The sequence below is a fragment of the Trypanosoma theileri genome (assembly GCF_002087225.1).
Source record: "Trypanosoma theileri isolate Edinburgh chromosome Unknown TM35_Tth_22_V1, whole genome shotgun sequence".
Lineage (NCBI taxonomy): Eukaryota > Euglenozoa > Kinetoplastea > Trypanosomatida > Trypanosomatidae > Trypanosoma > Trypanosoma theileri.
In genome coordinates, this window is record NW_021639864.1 from 372,898 (window position 1) to 388,232 (window position 15,335).

General features: G+C 40.2%; 8 protein-coding genes across 8 annotated transcripts; all 8 read left to right on the forward strand.

Moving 5' to 3' along the window:
• Positions 1–302: 302 nt before the first annotated feature.
• TM35_000222550 (uncharacterized protein) lies at positions 303–1,424 on the forward strand (the record flags this gene model as incomplete). The annotated part of the gene is made up of 1 exon (XM_029027302.1): positions 303–1,424. One exon carries the CDS (start codon positions 303–305, stop codon positions 1,422–1,424), a length of 1,122 nt encoding a protein of 373 aa, XP_028881522.1.
• A 452-nt stretch (positions 1,425–1,876) lies between these two features.
• On the forward strand, positions 1,877–3,133 carry TM35_000222560 (transducin family protein / WD-40 repeat family protein; the record flags this gene model as incomplete). The annotated part of the gene is made up of 1 exon (XM_029027303.1): positions 1,877–3,133. One exon carries the CDS (start codon positions 1,877–1,879, stop codon positions 3,131–3,133), a length of 1,257 nt encoding a protein of 418 aa, XP_028881523.1.
• Positions 3,134–3,601: 468 nt separating this feature from the next.
• TM35_000222570 (putative enoyl-CoA hydratase/isomerase family protein) lies at positions 3,602–4,696 on the forward strand (the record flags this gene model as incomplete). Its single annotated transcript, XM_029027304.1, has 1 exon — positions 3,602–4,696. The coding sequence occupies one exon, from the start codon at positions 3,602–3,604 to the stop codon at positions 4,694–4,696; it is 1,095 nt and encodes a 364-aa protein (XP_028881524.1).
• A 300-nt stretch (positions 4,697–4,996) lies between these two features.
• On the forward strand, positions 4,997–6,082 carry TM35_000222580 (enoyl-CoA hydratase/isomerase family protein; the record flags this gene model as incomplete). Its single annotated transcript, XM_029027305.1, has 1 exon — positions 4,997–6,082. The coding sequence occupies one exon, from the start codon at positions 4,997–4,999 to the stop codon at positions 6,080–6,082; it is 1,086 nt and encodes a 361-aa protein (XP_028881525.1).
• Positions 6,083–6,529: 447 nt separating this feature from the next.
• Positions 6,530–7,615, forward strand: TM35_000222590 (enoyl-CoA hydratase/isomerase family protein; the record flags this gene model as incomplete). The annotated part of the gene is made up of 1 exon (XM_029027306.1): positions 6,530–7,615. One exon carries the CDS (start codon positions 6,530–6,532, stop codon positions 7,613–7,615), a length of 1,086 nt encoding a protein of 361 aa, XP_028881526.1.
• Positions 7,616–8,044: 429 nt separating this feature from the next.
• TM35_000222600 (uncharacterized protein) lies at positions 8,045–10,603 on the forward strand (the record flags this gene model as incomplete). The annotated part of the gene is made up of 1 exon (XM_029027307.1): positions 8,045–10,603. One exon carries the CDS (start codon positions 8,045–8,047, stop codon positions 10,601–10,603), a length of 2,559 nt encoding a protein of 852 aa, XP_028881527.1.
• A 1,558-nt stretch (positions 10,604–12,161) lies between these two features.
• TM35_000222610 (uncharacterized protein) lies at positions 12,162–14,360 on the forward strand (the record flags this gene model as incomplete). The annotated part of the gene is made up of 1 exon (XM_029027308.1): positions 12,162–14,360. The coding sequence occupies one exon, from the start codon at positions 12,162–12,164 to the stop codon at positions 14,358–14,360; it is 2,199 nt and encodes a 732-aa protein (XP_028881528.1).
• Positions 14,361–14,901: 541 nt separating this feature from the next.
• TM35_000222620 (uncharacterized protein) lies at positions 14,902–15,309 on the forward strand (the record flags this gene model as incomplete). The annotated part of the gene is made up of 1 exon (XM_029027309.1): positions 14,902–15,309. The coding sequence occupies one exon, from the start codon at positions 14,902–14,904 to the stop codon at positions 15,307–15,309; it is 408 nt and encodes a 135-aa protein (XP_028881529.1).
• Between the last annotated feature and the right edge of the window lie 26 nt (positions 15,310–15,335).

Here is a 15,335-nt window from a genome sequence, read left to right on the forward strand (position 1 = left end):
TTTTTTTTTTTTTTTTTTTTTTTTTTTTTAATTTATGGTTTAATCTCTCTCTCTCTACCGTTCTCTCTCTCTTTCTTTGTGTATTTTTTTTTTGTTGTTGTCATTTTCCACGTGAAGCTCTTAGACACCGCGTGGGAGGGGAGGAAAGAAGTGGAGGAAACAAATACACATAATATACATAATATATATACATATACATATATAGAAAGAGTCTTTATATATATATATATATATATATATATATATATATATATATATATATATAAACCACTCTTAAATCAATACAGTAGTGTTGTGAAGTGATGTCTCTTCCTATTATCCGACTACATACTGTAGATTCCAACAATGCCACTCTGGCGGATGATCCCGTAGCGGCCTCCTGCACACTGTATACATTTCTCCGCTCCGTTCCCAGTTGGGTGGAGTGTGAGATGGCCATGTCAGACTTTAAGAAGGCCGTGCAAGCCACTCGTGGTCACTCTCATTTATCGAAGAATAATGAAAAGACAGTCAATCGCATTTACGCCGCTGTTCATGAACGTTTCCATTCGCGTCCACCAACGGTGTTGCCGGCAATCGCACGGCAGACCTGCAGATGGCGGTCAGTGCTGCGGGGATCAGAAGAGATGAAAACAACAGGCAGCAACACACCACCCACGCGATCACAAGACTTAACACACGCCACTCAAGAGGATGAGTGCAGTACACAACAACCAGTTCATACACCACTCTCATCATCTAATACTAGCATTATCAATAACAATGATCCCGTGATGGTAGTAGTGAAAGAAACTGTCCCCGCAAAGGAAATGCGATTTGAAAATCCATATGAACAAACATATTTACCTGCAGAATGGCCAGTAGCATCCGCTACTGCACGTAATGCAGTAGCGAAAATATCTCCCTCAGCAGATGTTGAAAAGGAAAAAAAAGAAGAAAAAGAAGAAGAGGGAAAAGATATTCATAGTGGATATATGCCTCATCCAATGCTCCGAACAGCACTGGAACAACTCCGTTCAACTGTTCCAGCGGAAGAGAGTGATGATGATAGACGTGAACGGGAGTTCGCTACCATGATGGAGTCAAAGGCAACGGCAATTCACACAAAGTTGTCAAGTACCCTTTCTATGATTCCACCTGAGGAGAAGGAGTGTGTATCGTTTTTACAGCAGATCGCTACAAGACTTGCGGTTGCAAAGAAGCTTTTTGAAGTACAGAAATATGAGGAGGAAACCATTCAAATCACTCACTGTGCATTGAAACTGGAAATTGCCACCATGCGTGATATTCTTAACAAGGTTGTTGATGCCGTTGCCGAGGTGGAAGAGCGTCATGAACGTGAAGGCCCACATAGTCCACACTACGCAGAGGAATGTCATATCATGGCTGCTATTCAGCGAGCCTTGGATGAACTTCCCTCTTAGTCTTCTTGACATCAAGAAGAAATTCTCTGTTTTTTTTTTTTTTCTTTCTTTCTTTATTGTTTCTCCTTTCTTTTTGTTTTTGCATGTACACTGTCACACAAATAGAGAAAGTGTGTGGTTGTGTGTGTGTGTGTGAGGGAGAGAGAGAAGGAAGAAGGGGAAAAATAGAAGAAATAAAGGGTACCAACAAAAAAAAGAGATAAAGGGATGAATACATATATATATATATATATATATATATAGACCCGAACAAACAGAAAGAGAAGGAGAAGAAAAAAAAAAGAAAAAACTTTTTCGTGTTTGTCTCCCTTGTTGATGCTATTTTTGTTGTTGTTGTTGTTGTTGATATTCTTTTCTACCTAAGTTTATTTCTTTTCTTTAGAAAACCACGAGAGGAGGAGGAAAGAGGTGGGAAGGAAAGATACACACATAGGAATAAAAAAAAAAGAAAAATGGCACCTTCGATGAGCTTTCCAAGATCCTATGCACCTGACGGTATTTATTTCCGTCAACTTGCTGTATCACCAGATTACTCTAATCAACATGGTGGTGCAATGCTAGCAACGTGGAGTGCATCATCTGTTCCTGTCCTTAAACTACAATCCACCTCTGCAGATTCATTCTTACCATGTGTGGATTTTGATCGCTCTGTGCCTTGGGTAAAGTTACCGTACCCGGCTATAGATATAGCCTGGTGTCCTTTTAAGGAAGGTGACGGCTACGCCTCATTTCTTACGGCGTGTAATAGTTGTCCTTTACAGTTGTGGGATGTGGAAGATGCATCTCTTCGGGCCTCTTACTGTTGCAGGAATGATGCTGGAGTGCCAGCACATCCTCATTCTATTTTATGGTCGGGGCGTCGATCTTTAGTGGCTGCGGGTTATGGTGGGATTGAAGATAAGACTCATGTTCGTTTCTTTGATATTCTTCAAGAAGGGACTACTGTGCAGTCTTCTTATGCATCTCCATGCTCTAAGGGGTTTGTCTCGGCATTAGCAGATGGTCCAACACCATATCAGGAAAATTTGATATTAGCCGGTTTTATTCGTTCTGGTAATGTTGATATAGTTGATACACGACATTGTGGAGCTGCCGCGGTGTTGCGTGGATTAAAGTCTGGTGTTTCACAGATTATGGTTCACCCAATCTCGGAATATTTAGTTTATGCAGCAGGACGAGTAGGGGATAAAAGAATAGTTTGTTGGGATATTCGAAAGAGCACTCAGCTTCTCACAACCTTTGATCGTGAGTTGCGAACACAACAACCAGCAATGTTTGGTTTCATTCAACGGAAAGGTGAAGGGACTCAGTCTGTGGATCTCGTCACAGCAACACACGATGGGGGAGTTTTGGTGTATGAAGGAAATACTACTACTACTACTACTACTAATAATAATAATAATAATAATAATTATACGGCGTCTTCTTCTTCTCTTTCTCATACGAATGAACCACGTCGGATTCAGGCAGCGTTAGGACCAACAAGTGGTTTAACTGTTCTTGACAGTAATGGCACTATTGCCGTAACAGTGGGAGAACGCCAGTTTGATGTGAAGGATCAGTATGAATCCAACGCTGGATCACCGCAGATGACAGAGAGACGTGGTAAGAGAAGTCGTACACCACTTGAAGATCACGATTTGTCGAGCGATAATGAATGTGAAGAAAAAGAAAAGAATGCTGGAAGTATCGTGGTGTTCCGTGAGTAGTGTCTCTGGTGATGACGATGGTGAATGAGGTGAATAGTTGTAAAAGTAAAAGAAAAAATAAAAAAAAAAAAGAAAGAGAGCTTGGGGGTGGTTTCTGCTAAATTATCTTCCCTTATTACTTACCAAAATGCATATAATCTTATTCACCACTCTAACTATGTTTTCTTTTTCTTTTTTACTCTTTGATTCTATACCTCTTTTTTTCACATATATATGTCTGTGTATATTTGTATTATTCAACACATGAACACAATAACACAGTAATGCGTATATTGAGTCATTTAACTAACAATATTAAGTGATCAGGTATATATATATATATATATATATATATATATATAAAGAGAGAGGACACATTTATTTGCATTTTCACGTTTATTATTATTATTATTATTATTATTATTATTATTATTATTATTATTATTTTCCCGTGCTGATCCTGTGTGTTTTTGATAGGCATATCAAACAATGGGAAGAGACAGCAATGGAGTCGCTGAGGAGAGCATAGATTCACTGCAGGTGGTCAACTATCCTTGCACTCGCCTTATCACATTAAATCGCCCAGATGTGCTTAATGCATTATCCCTTGAAATGGCACAGCACATACTGTGGTTACATCTAAAGAAGCCACACCCTTATTTTCCTCGTGATGCTATATATATACTTAAAGGCGCAGGAAACAAGAGTTTTTGCGCTGGTGGTGATATTCGTGCTATTGTTGCTAACGGTACTTTATTTCCATTCCTAAATATGACATATCGTCTAAATTATTATATACGCACTATGCCAAACCCGCAAGTTTCTCTTTGGAATGGTTACGTTATGGGTGGCGGTGTTGGTGTCTCTATTCATGGACGATACCGTGTGGCATCAGAACGGGCACTCTTTGCAATGCCGGAAACTCTTATTGGCATGTTTCCTGATATTGGTGCTTCTTGGTTTCTTCCGCGTTTACCATTTCGTGGACTTGGCCTTTATCTTGGTCTCACTGGTGCACGCCTTAAAGGAGCAGATGTGGTACACACTGGTCTGGCTACTCACTATGTTCCATCTGAGAAGTTTAATCAACTAGAGGAATCTCTCTGTCAAATTGATGATCCTTCAAAGGTTGAACCCTGTCTTGAGGAGTTTGCGGTGAAACAATTACCACAGTTCACACTGGAACCCCACTGTAAACTCATTGAGGATATCTTTACATTAAAGGATACGACTACCGTGGAGGGTATTATTGATGCCCTTTCTGCTGATGGAAGTGATTTTGCAAAAGAAGCACTAAAACAATTAGACAAGGCATCCCCAACGTGTCTTAAGATTACTTTAGAGTTAATGCGAAAGGGGGCGGCGTTAAAAACGATGCGAGAAGCCATGTCCATGGAATATAATGTAATTCAACGAATAGCGCAGGGTAATGAGTTCAATATCGGTGTGAAAGCATTGTTGATTGACAAAACAAAAGAACCCCAATGGGATCCAAAAACACTGCAGGAAGTCACCCCATCGTATCTTGAACACTTCTTTAGTAATGAGGGACTACTGCCGTGGGACCCAGAGGCCGCCTTCTGAAATTCATAAATGAAGGTATCGGACACAGGGGGGGGGGGGGGCGGAAAAATTAAAAAGATACGCGTATTATATTGTTTTTTTTCTTTTTTTTTATTGAAAGAAAAAATGACGCCTTATTATTATTATTTAGTGATTTATTCTCGATATAGTTTTTCAAGGAATGTTCCCTTTTTTTATTTCTTTTCTTTTCATTTTATAATTATTGTACTGCGGTACGCGATTAAGGTTAAAAATAATAATCAAAGTTCTTTAGGTAGCGAGAAAAGAAAAAAAAAATCGGTAATATTGAGGGAAATTATAATGAGACGGTGTCTACCTGTTTTTGCCAATTCCGTTTTCTGGAATGATTTCCCCTGTGTTCGCCTTGTAACCCTGAACCGTGAAAAGGCACTAAATTCTTTAAATGTTGAGATGCTGAGGTCTTTAAGGCGTGCCTACATGGAGGAACCTCATTCCAAAGGGGATGCTGCCGTCTATGTAGTAAAAGGTGCAGGAGAGAGAAGTTTTTGCGCTGGTGGTGATGCTATCAGTGTCACCACAAGTGATAGCTACAAGGAACTCTTCTATACTGAGTACCAAATCAATTATCATATGCTCACTATGCCAAACCCGCAAGTTTCTCTTTGGAATGGTTACGTTATGGGTGGCGGTGTTGGTGTCTCTATTCATGGACGATACCGTGTGGCATCAGAACGGGCACTCTTTGCGATGCCAGAAACTCTTATTGGCATGTTTCCTGATGTTGGTGCTTCTTGGTTTCTTCCGCGTTTACCATTTCGTGGACTTGGCCTTTATCTTGGTCTCACTGGTGCACGCCTTAAAGGAGCAGATGTGGTACACACTGGTCTGGCTACTCACTATGTTCCATCTGAGAAGTTTAATCAACTAGAGGAATCTCTCTGTCAAATTGATGATCCTTCAAAGGTTGAACCCTCTCTTGAGGAGTTTGCGGTGAAACAATTACCACAGTTCACACTGGAACCCCACTGTAAACTCATTGAGGATATCTTTACATTAAAGGATACGACTACCGTGGAGGGTATTATTGATGCCCTTTCTGCTGATGGAAGTGATTTTGCAAAGAATGCCCTTGATACTTTAAGTAAAATGTCACCTACAGCTCTTTGCGTTGCATTGGAAATGCAAAGGCGGGGTGCAAAGATGACAGACCCTGCGGATGTGTTCCGAATGGAATATGCGGGGGCCCTGAGATCTCGCCTTAGCCATGATTCTCCTGAAGGTGTGAGGGCACTACTAATTGACAAGACAAAGGATCCCAAATGGAAGCCGGAAAGAGTTGCAGATGTTACAAAAGAGATCGTGGAGAGTTATTTCAAGCCAGTAGGCCCGGAAATGCATCAATGGCATCCAACTAAACCCTTTTAAGAGTGCTTTAAGTATATTTTTTTTGGGATCTATTCATATATATATATATGAGAGGAAGTCTATATGTTGTATTTCCCTGTTAGTGTTTCGTGATCTAATTTGCATGGTTTATACTTTTGTCTTTTTTTTCCTTTTTCAACGTTACTCTAATAAAATCTTATTTTTAGAACATTAGAAGTTTTACTGTTATTTTTTAAAATATATATATATTTATACACCTGAAAATGTTAAATATTGATTTTTTTCTCTTATTTACTCCTGCGTGTGCTCTTAGTGTTTATGTATTCTCGATATAGTTTTTGATTGAATGTTTCCTTTTTTTATTTCTTTTCTTTTCTTTTTATAATTATTGTACTGCGGTACGCGATTAAGGTTAAAAATAATAATCAAAGTTCTTTAGGTAGCGAGAAAAGAAAAAAAAAATCGGTAATATTGAGGGGAATTATAATGAGACGGTGTCTACCTGTTTTTGCCAATTCCGTTTTCTGGAATGATTTCCCCTGTGTTCGCCTTGTAACCCTGAACCGTGAAAAGGCACTAAATTCTTTAAATGTTGAGATGTTGAGGTCCTTAAGGCGTGCCTACATGGAGGAACCTCATTCCAAAGGGGATGCTGCCGTCTATGTAGTAAAAGGTGCAGGAGAGAGAAGTTTTTGCGCTGGTGGTGATGCTATCAGTGTCACCACAAGTGATAGCTACAAGGAACTCTTCTATACTGAGTACCAAATCAATTATCATATGCTCACTATGCCAAACCCGCAAGTTTCTCTTTGGAATGGTTACGTTATGGGTGGCGGTGTTGGTGTCTCTATTCATGGACGATACCGTGTGGCATCAGAACGGGCACTCTTTGCGATGCCAGAAACTCTTATTGGCATGTTTCCTGATGTTGGTGCTTCTTGGTTTCTTCCGCGTTTACCATTTCGTGGACTTGGCCTTTATCTTGGTCTCACTGGTGCACGCCTTAAAGGAGCAGATGTGGTACACACTGGTCTGGCTACTCACTATGTTCCATCTGAGAAGTTTAATCAACTAGAGGAATCTCTCTGTCAAATTGATGATCCTTCAAAGGTTGAACCCTGTCTTGAGGAGTTTGCGGTGAAACAATTACCACAGTTCACACTGGAACCCCACTGTAAACTCATTGAGGATATCTTTACATTAAAGGATACGACTACCGTGGAGGGTATTATTGATGCCCTTTCTGCTGATGGAAGTGATTTTGCAAAGAATGCCCTTGATACTTTAAGTAAAATGTCACCTACAGCTCTTTGCGTTGCATTGGAAATGCAAAGGCGGGGTGCAAAGATGACAGACCCTGCGGATGTGTTCCGAATGGAATATACGGGGGCTATGAGATCATCTGTTGGCCATGATTTTCCTGAAGGTGTGAGGGCACTACTAATTGACAAGACAAAGGATCCCAAATGGAAGCCGGGAAAAGTTGCAGATGTTACAAAAGAGATCGTGGAGAGTTATTTCAAGCCAGTAGGCCCGGAAATGCATCAATGGCATCCAACTAAACCCTTTTAAGAGTACTTTAAGTATATTTTTTTTTTGGATCTATTCATATATATATGAGAGGAAGTCTATATGTTGTATTTCCCTGTTAGTGTTGGGTGGGATCCTCTTTCTTTTTTTTTTTGCAAATCCACTTATTGTACAGCGTGTTTTTGGGGATCTAATTTGCTTGGCTTATCCTTTTGCCTTTTTCTTTTTTCAAGATTAATCTAAGATAATCTTATTTTTAGAACACTAGGAGTTTTACTGATATTTTTTAAAAAAATATATATTTATACACCTGAAAATGTTAAATATTGATTTTTATTTCTTTTATTTACTCCTGCGTGTGCTCTTATTATTTATTTTCTTTTGTTTTTTTCTCCTCAGCTTTTATTCGTTTTTTTTTTTTTTTTGTTTTTGTAGTCTCTTTTGCTTCGAAACTAGACCTAGTTCGGGGCTATGACGGAGGTGAGCGTCGGGGAAGGTACTAGTGACTTGCCAACCCGGCGGTTTTCCCCTACGGCGAAGAAGGGAATTATCTCTGATAATCATACAAATGATTTTTTTGTCCAAACAGATGAGTTAGTGGTGTCCTCTGCCGTTCAGGTTGAGGAATCTATTAATGAAACTTTGCAGTATGATACAGAATCTAATCCTGCAACCCCTATACCAACGGTTGCGTTATTTCGTCCTCAAAGAGTAGGTTCACCACCTCCTATGAGCTCTGGAATGAAGGATGGTGTATTGAATAACAGCATCGCCGATAGCCTTGCCAGCTTTGTGAGTGAACTCTCCCGTACAAGACGGCGACGACGCCGTGAACAGTTAGCGCTCGAAAACCCAATTGAAGGTGAAAGACAACGACAAGAGCTTGAAAAGGCTCTTCAAAATCTTGAAGAAATGCAGCGAGAAAATAAGGAACGAATGCGTCGGGTTGGATCACAAGTATTTAGCAGTAAAACACAATCACCAAATGGGAGAGGTTCCAGTAACACACAACGTGCACCTACATTTTTTTGCCGAACTCAATCAGTTGGTGGAAAGGTACACATGGATGCTCCCAAACATACTACACTTGAGCGAGCCATGACATCTTTGGTAATACCTGAGCCTGTTGTGGTAACTTCAGTACCTGGATCACGACAACGATATAAGAATTCATCCAATGATAACAAGTCATCCCCACCACGACGCTCACAAGTGAGTCCTCCACACGTAAAAAAAGGTGAGGCATTCACAAATATGGAACAACGACCCAGTACAGCCTTCTCAAGTGCGAGAGAGAAATCACAATCAGCACATTCCCCAAGACCAACTATGCCAACAAAAACAGAGCCAAGTAGTGAGAAAAGGTCTCCTTCTTTGCGGGTGAGCGCAATGTCGGTTTCAAAGGGTGTTGTGGAACCACGTAGTAGTTATGATAGATGGCCCGTTTCAAAGTTTATGAATGGAGGAGGAGGAGGAGGAGGTGGTGGTGGAGGTGGAGGTGTAAGTGGAAGGGCAGATCCTTCTGGTACCCACACGCATACCAGTTCTTCAGTTATGATGGAGGAGGTTCACTTGTCGTCAATGTCTCCTGAAGATAATAGAAACACAAAAGCAACACCAAATAGCGGTAAAAGGTTAGGTATAGGAAGACCCTTTGGTCGACCAGGTGGACGTTCTACGTCTCCTCCTATTATTATTCTTACAGTGGACTCAAGGAAAAATATGGGAGAAGAAGATGCGAGACGATTGCTTAGTGCAGAACCAATACGAATGCAAGATCACCAGGCACGACGTTTACTTCAAGGATCTGAAGGTCGTCCTTCGGGGCCTGTGGTAGCTTCGAAAACCACAACGGGGAAGTCTCGTATGCGATCTCCCATTTTGAGGGATCATCCCTCTACATCAGGGGCTCCAAATAGTAGTAAAGAAAGGGAAAAGAGAGTGGTAGAGACAGAAGCGAAAAAGATCCGGCAACCATCTGTAACTAAAATTTCCCTCGCGAACTCTCCCGTTTCTCCTGCAGTTCCACCCACACCGACACCCAGCCGTACACCTCCTACACCTACTCCAGCATCTGTTCCTGCGCCTGTATTTGTAGCTCTTTCTAGTTCTGCTGCTCCTCTTACTACAACTACTACTACTACTGCTAACGCTACAACTACTACTGTTACTCTTGCTACTGCTGTTACTAGTAGTAGTAATAGTAATAATACTGCTAGTGGTTCCAAAAAGAAGAATGATGAGGGACGCGTTGAAGTGAATGGTACACGTGAAGCCTCAAATAATTCACCTTCACAAACAAAATCACGTGGTACAACAGATGTACAGCCCTTACCACATGGGACAAAAAAGAAAAAGACAACCTCAACTGATGCGAGTACAGTCAGTACATCAACAAGTAAATCACGAACAGGGAAGAGTAATACACATTCCTCTAAAGCAGCTGTAGTTGTTGTCTCTGGTAATACTACTAGTAGTACTACTCCTGTTTCTGCTTCTGTCCATGCTTCTGCAACTGAACGAAAGTCAAAGGGGCAGTTACAGCAAGAACGACGAAGTGGAACTCTTGAGCGTGAGATGTCTAATGTGTTCAGTGTAGGGGGAGCTTCACGACGTCGGATAGGTGGAAATACGACTACGACTACTTCTCGTACAGCGACTTCTCGCCGTGAGGATTCATCTTTGCCCCATGAAAAAGACGGGCATCGTGGCACTAAAAGTGCATCTCCACCACACCCTTCGGAAGCGAGTCCTAATGCTTCACAACGTCCTAACTGGCAGTATCTTTCGTGGAGACGTAAAAGTCTTTCAGCACTTACACATATTAGTACCGTTGATCGTGATGCATTTCGGCCTTTGGCAACAGATCGCCCGGCAGTTGCTAGAACTCGTGTAGCAAAGCGTATTCCTATTAATGAAGCAGTAACTACGAAACAACTCGTTCCATTTTGCACAGAATGTGGGAAACGACATATTGATGATAAGGTGAAGTTCTGCGCATTCTGTGGTCACAAGCGTGAAACTGTTTAATAGTTTTTATCAAGAGGTGTCTGTGTGTTTGTGTTGTCTCTCTCTCTCTCTCTCACTCCCTATATATATATATATATATATATATAAGCCTACATCCAAGTTGGTTTCACCCCCCACACGCCTTCCTTTCTCTACCATATATACATATTTTTATGTGTTTATAGGCGTATGTATACATATGTACAAGACTTTTATTATTTATTAAGAAAAAAGAGGAAAGAACTCTTTTTTCCTTTTTTTCCCCCATTTCTTCTTTTGGAAACTGAAAAAAGGGGGAAATGATCAACACTATGAAAATGGGATAGATGTAGACGTTATAGAGAGTTTGGAAGGGGTGACCTTTTCTTTGGTGTTATGATGAACGTAACTTGTAACTACCCCTGCAAGGGGCGATACTATTGGTGAAACTGGAGTTTTAAGGTTGTTGTGATGATGATGATAATTATGATAATCAGCTTCAAGAAAGGGGAAAAGAAGATGATAGTTACACATACCAAAGAGAGAGAGAGAGAAAAAGAAAAAAAAAAAAGAAGATATCATCTTAAAAAAAGAAAAGACGGAAACAAGATGAAATAAAATGCGATAAGACGTTTTTGGATGAGTAGAAACTTGTGAGAGACAGAACAGAAATACAGGTGATGAGAGTTAGACGTAAACAGCTAAACAAAAAAAACAAAAGAATAACAAAAAGGAAAAGAGAAAAAAAAAAAAGAAACCATTGACTACAGAGGGGTTAAGTGGCTCTGCCCTTTTTATTCTTTCACCCCTTCGTATATTTTCCATTTCACCCCAGATAATGAAGACACATAAATCTTCAAAAAGAATGGGAAAATAATGCAAGAAACAACAACAACAACAACAAAAAAAAAAAAAAAAAACGGAGGATATATCACTTCTGTAAATCGTACTGGCGTTCCTTTTTTTTTTTTTTTNTTTTTTTTTTTTTTTCTGCTCTGGGTTGCTGTATTTCTGCAAATGTCAACAAATCTACTTTGTGCTTTTTTTTTTCTTTTTCTTTTTTTTTTCCTTCCCCTTCTCCTTCTCTTTTCTCTTTTTTCCTTTTTCTTTTTTTTCGTACTCCCTAACATGTCCAGACATGCTTCAAAGATGCCTGATAGGTTCGTTGGCATCACGAAATAGTTGAGTGGGGGAATTTGTGTTTATTATGTTTATTATTATTATTATTGTTATTATTATTGGTGAGGTCATGTCGTCCTGTGCTGCTTCTGTAATTTCACTTTCCTACTCCTTCTCTTGATGGAGCGGGTGGCGCTTTCTTTATATTTATTACCGCGTAAAAAATAAGAGGAAGACAAATTGGAAAGAGGAAAGAAGGGTTTATCGTTGCGAGTAAAGAAAAAAAAAAAAAGGTGAGGGCTGGTCTTAGTGAAGTTTATCGGAGTTTGTTCAGAGTGAGAGAGAGAGAAGAGTTGGAATTAAAAAAAAAAAGGGGGGAAACGAAAAACACAGTACAAAAAAGAACATTACAGACATAAACATAGTTCTTTAGGGCTACAAGAAGGAATATATATATATATATATATAGACATTACGAGTAATGCGACCTGCACGACTACTTGCATTTCCACAACGTTTGAGTGGAACTGTAGTTTCATGGCATCCCTTTGAAAGACGTGGTGTTATTCACTGTGTGGAAAATGGTAAAGAATACATTATTCCAAACGCACGGGCATTTGAAACAATTTTGCCCACACGTCTTCGTTATTTGAAGGGCGCAAAGGTCGAGTTTGAGGTATTGCGGGATGCACAGGAGGTGGATCGTGTGATTACGCGAAGTCGACTGGACAATATAACGGCAAATAGCTACAAACAGAGAACACCTGTGGATTTTCTTGCGGGTTTTCGACTGGCACCACCGCAAGAAGGCGACAAGACATCGAAAGTATCTGAACTAAAAAGTGAAGAAACAAAATCATTAAACGCCTCTTTATCGTCTAATCAGTTTATTGCGGGTCATATCACTGTAGATTTAAGTACAGTTGTGGACCCAGAGGTTGGCAACTCCACTGCAGGAGCGGAGGAGGATGTTTATACTGTGGATACTGTGGAAGGAGGTGTTCCGCCACCGAAAAGTGTGAAGGATCTTCGTAATCCTGCAGTATTAGATAATGAGACGATGAAGTTTTTACGTCTGCGTCAACGTATAGGAGATGAATTAAAAGTCAAAGAAGTACTAAAGAAACAACAAGAAGAGGAAGAGGCAAAACAAAAGGCGAATCAACGGAAAGTGTTATCAACACAACAAACAGGTGTAGTGCTTACATGGTCCTCTTTACATCGTAGTGGAGTATTACTAGAAAATACTACAACACTTCCCAAGTGTACTTCTGCTGAGGAAATGAAAAATGTTTGTATAATTAGAAATGTAGATGCCTTTGATACGGCACTACCCACTTCATTAAATCTTGTGGGTCGTGTGGTGACCTTTGCCAAGGTTATATACAATTCACAACCTTCAAGTGTATTTGCAGAGAATATTACTGTCCATGGTGAAATCCATTTTGATGATGATCTCACAGCTGCACAGGAGGCCAAATCCAAAGAGGCTGCTGCTGAAGAACATGCAAAACGTGCCAAACAACTTGGTACTCAATTTGAAGAAGAAAACTATGATAATGAACCACTTCCTTCAGTTCCTCTTTATGGTGTGGTAACTCGATGGAGTGGAGGACAGGGTATAGTTGAAACAGGAAGTAGACGACTTTATTATATTCAATCAGCTGCTGAATTTAAACAACTTGTGGATCATACAAGTTATTCTATTCGTGGGGCTGTTGTGAGTTTCAGAGTTGATCCTTTAAATAGACGTAATGCGAAAGATGTGGATGTCCTTTCCTTAGCCACACGTGATTTTTCTACTGTAATGCCTATGTTAAAGAGATCAGATGGAGCTGTTGCATCTTTATCTACTTCCTCCTCTGTTGCTGGTGGTTTAAATAATGAAAACCCAAAAAAAGAAGAAAAGGAGTTTACTAATGATGATCTTACTTGGGTACATGGAATGATGATCACATGGTCACCATCAGAGGGACAAGGTGTTATTCAAGGCGATGATGATGAACGATATGTTCTTAGAGATGCTGAAGAACATGTAGTAGATTATAAAACGCGGAAATCACTATTAAAGAAGGGTCGTCAAGTTAAGTTTACACCCTTTGGTGGAACAGGTCGTCTTGCCTGTAATGTAGTACTATTAGATACAGAAGCTGATGCGGCTCTTCTCGCAGAGGCGGAATTACAAACACAACAGGAGGAAGTGCGTATTGCTGAAGGACATTCAGAAGAGGCGATTGCATCCCCGATGAGTACGGCCTATTGGATTACTCGAATGGATCGGGCGGGGTATGATACTACAGAGGTTAAACAGATGCAGAATAAGGCTATTACCTTTGAAGACGATGATGATGATGAGAGTAATGATAAACTGCTTGATAGTGAAGATCTCTTTAAGAAGGATCATTGGTTTAATGATCCACGAAAGAATATGCGTTTACCTAACAGTGATATGACAGCAGGAAATCTTGCTCTTATTGGTCCAGCATCTATGATGAATATCGCAATGAAAGCACATGACCCTAAAAAACTGGAGAAAATGAAGAATAAGTATTACAATAGATTAACTGAACCAATGAAGGAGTTTGCGTGGAAACAAGCAAAAGAATTAGCCCCAAAATATGAAAAACGTGTTAAAGAAGCACGTGAAAAAGGAGATGAACCTCGATTTTCATTTTATTGAGTCATGGAAAAATGAGGAAGAGTTGTTATTTATTTTGTTCGTTCGTTCAAGAGGAGTACAATATTTGGCTCTTAGAGAGAGAGAGAACAAAAGGAAAAAAAAAAATGTATCTTATATATATATTTCCCATCTTGTATAGTAGAGGAATAGGGTAATATATGTTTTATTGATGTAAATGTTTTTTTTTTTTTTTTCTTTATCTATTCATATGTTTTTTTCTTTTTTTTCACTCTTCTTTATTTTGTGGTTGGAATTTATATTGACGTTGTGCCTTTTCCTCAATACACATTAGAGGTGTAAAGGGGGTCTGTGGCTGCGGCACAAAAAGTGTGAAGGAGCGACCGACAGAGAGATAGAAAGAGACTGTGTGTGTGTGTATATATATATATATAGATATATAGATATACATATCTGGGTGAGAGAAAGAGGTTGAGACAAGAACAAGGGACATTTATAGAGCGATCTCCGTTATTAGGATAACTATTCCTATTAGTATTCTTATTATTATTCTTATTATTATTATTATTACGTGAAGAGAGGAATGGTGTCCAAGACGCGGCGGCAGCGGCAACGACGCACGGCTGTTCTCGCGGAGAATGGCGGTGTTCTCCCACCGGTGGTGCCGGCGGAGCGGAAGTCTGTGCATCTCAAGCGCACACGGCCAAAGATGAAGGGAAAGATGAAAATACGACTCGGCCACGAATCGCCAGTTGATGTGTATGAAGGCTTCGATGAACGCCGCGGGGTTCTCTGGCGCTGCCCGAACTGCACAAAAGAATGCCGCGTCGTTGGTTTCTGCGTGGACTGCGCGAGTGGCACAAAGTCCCGCACCCACACCGGTGTTCTCATGTCTCGCCATAGCACCGCAAAGAAGGCGCTCTCATCGGGAACAGGCACAGTGAAGAAGACAATGAAGCTAAAACTCAAGAAGAAGAGCAAGAGCAAGTAGATACACTCAGAGAGAGAGAGAGAGAG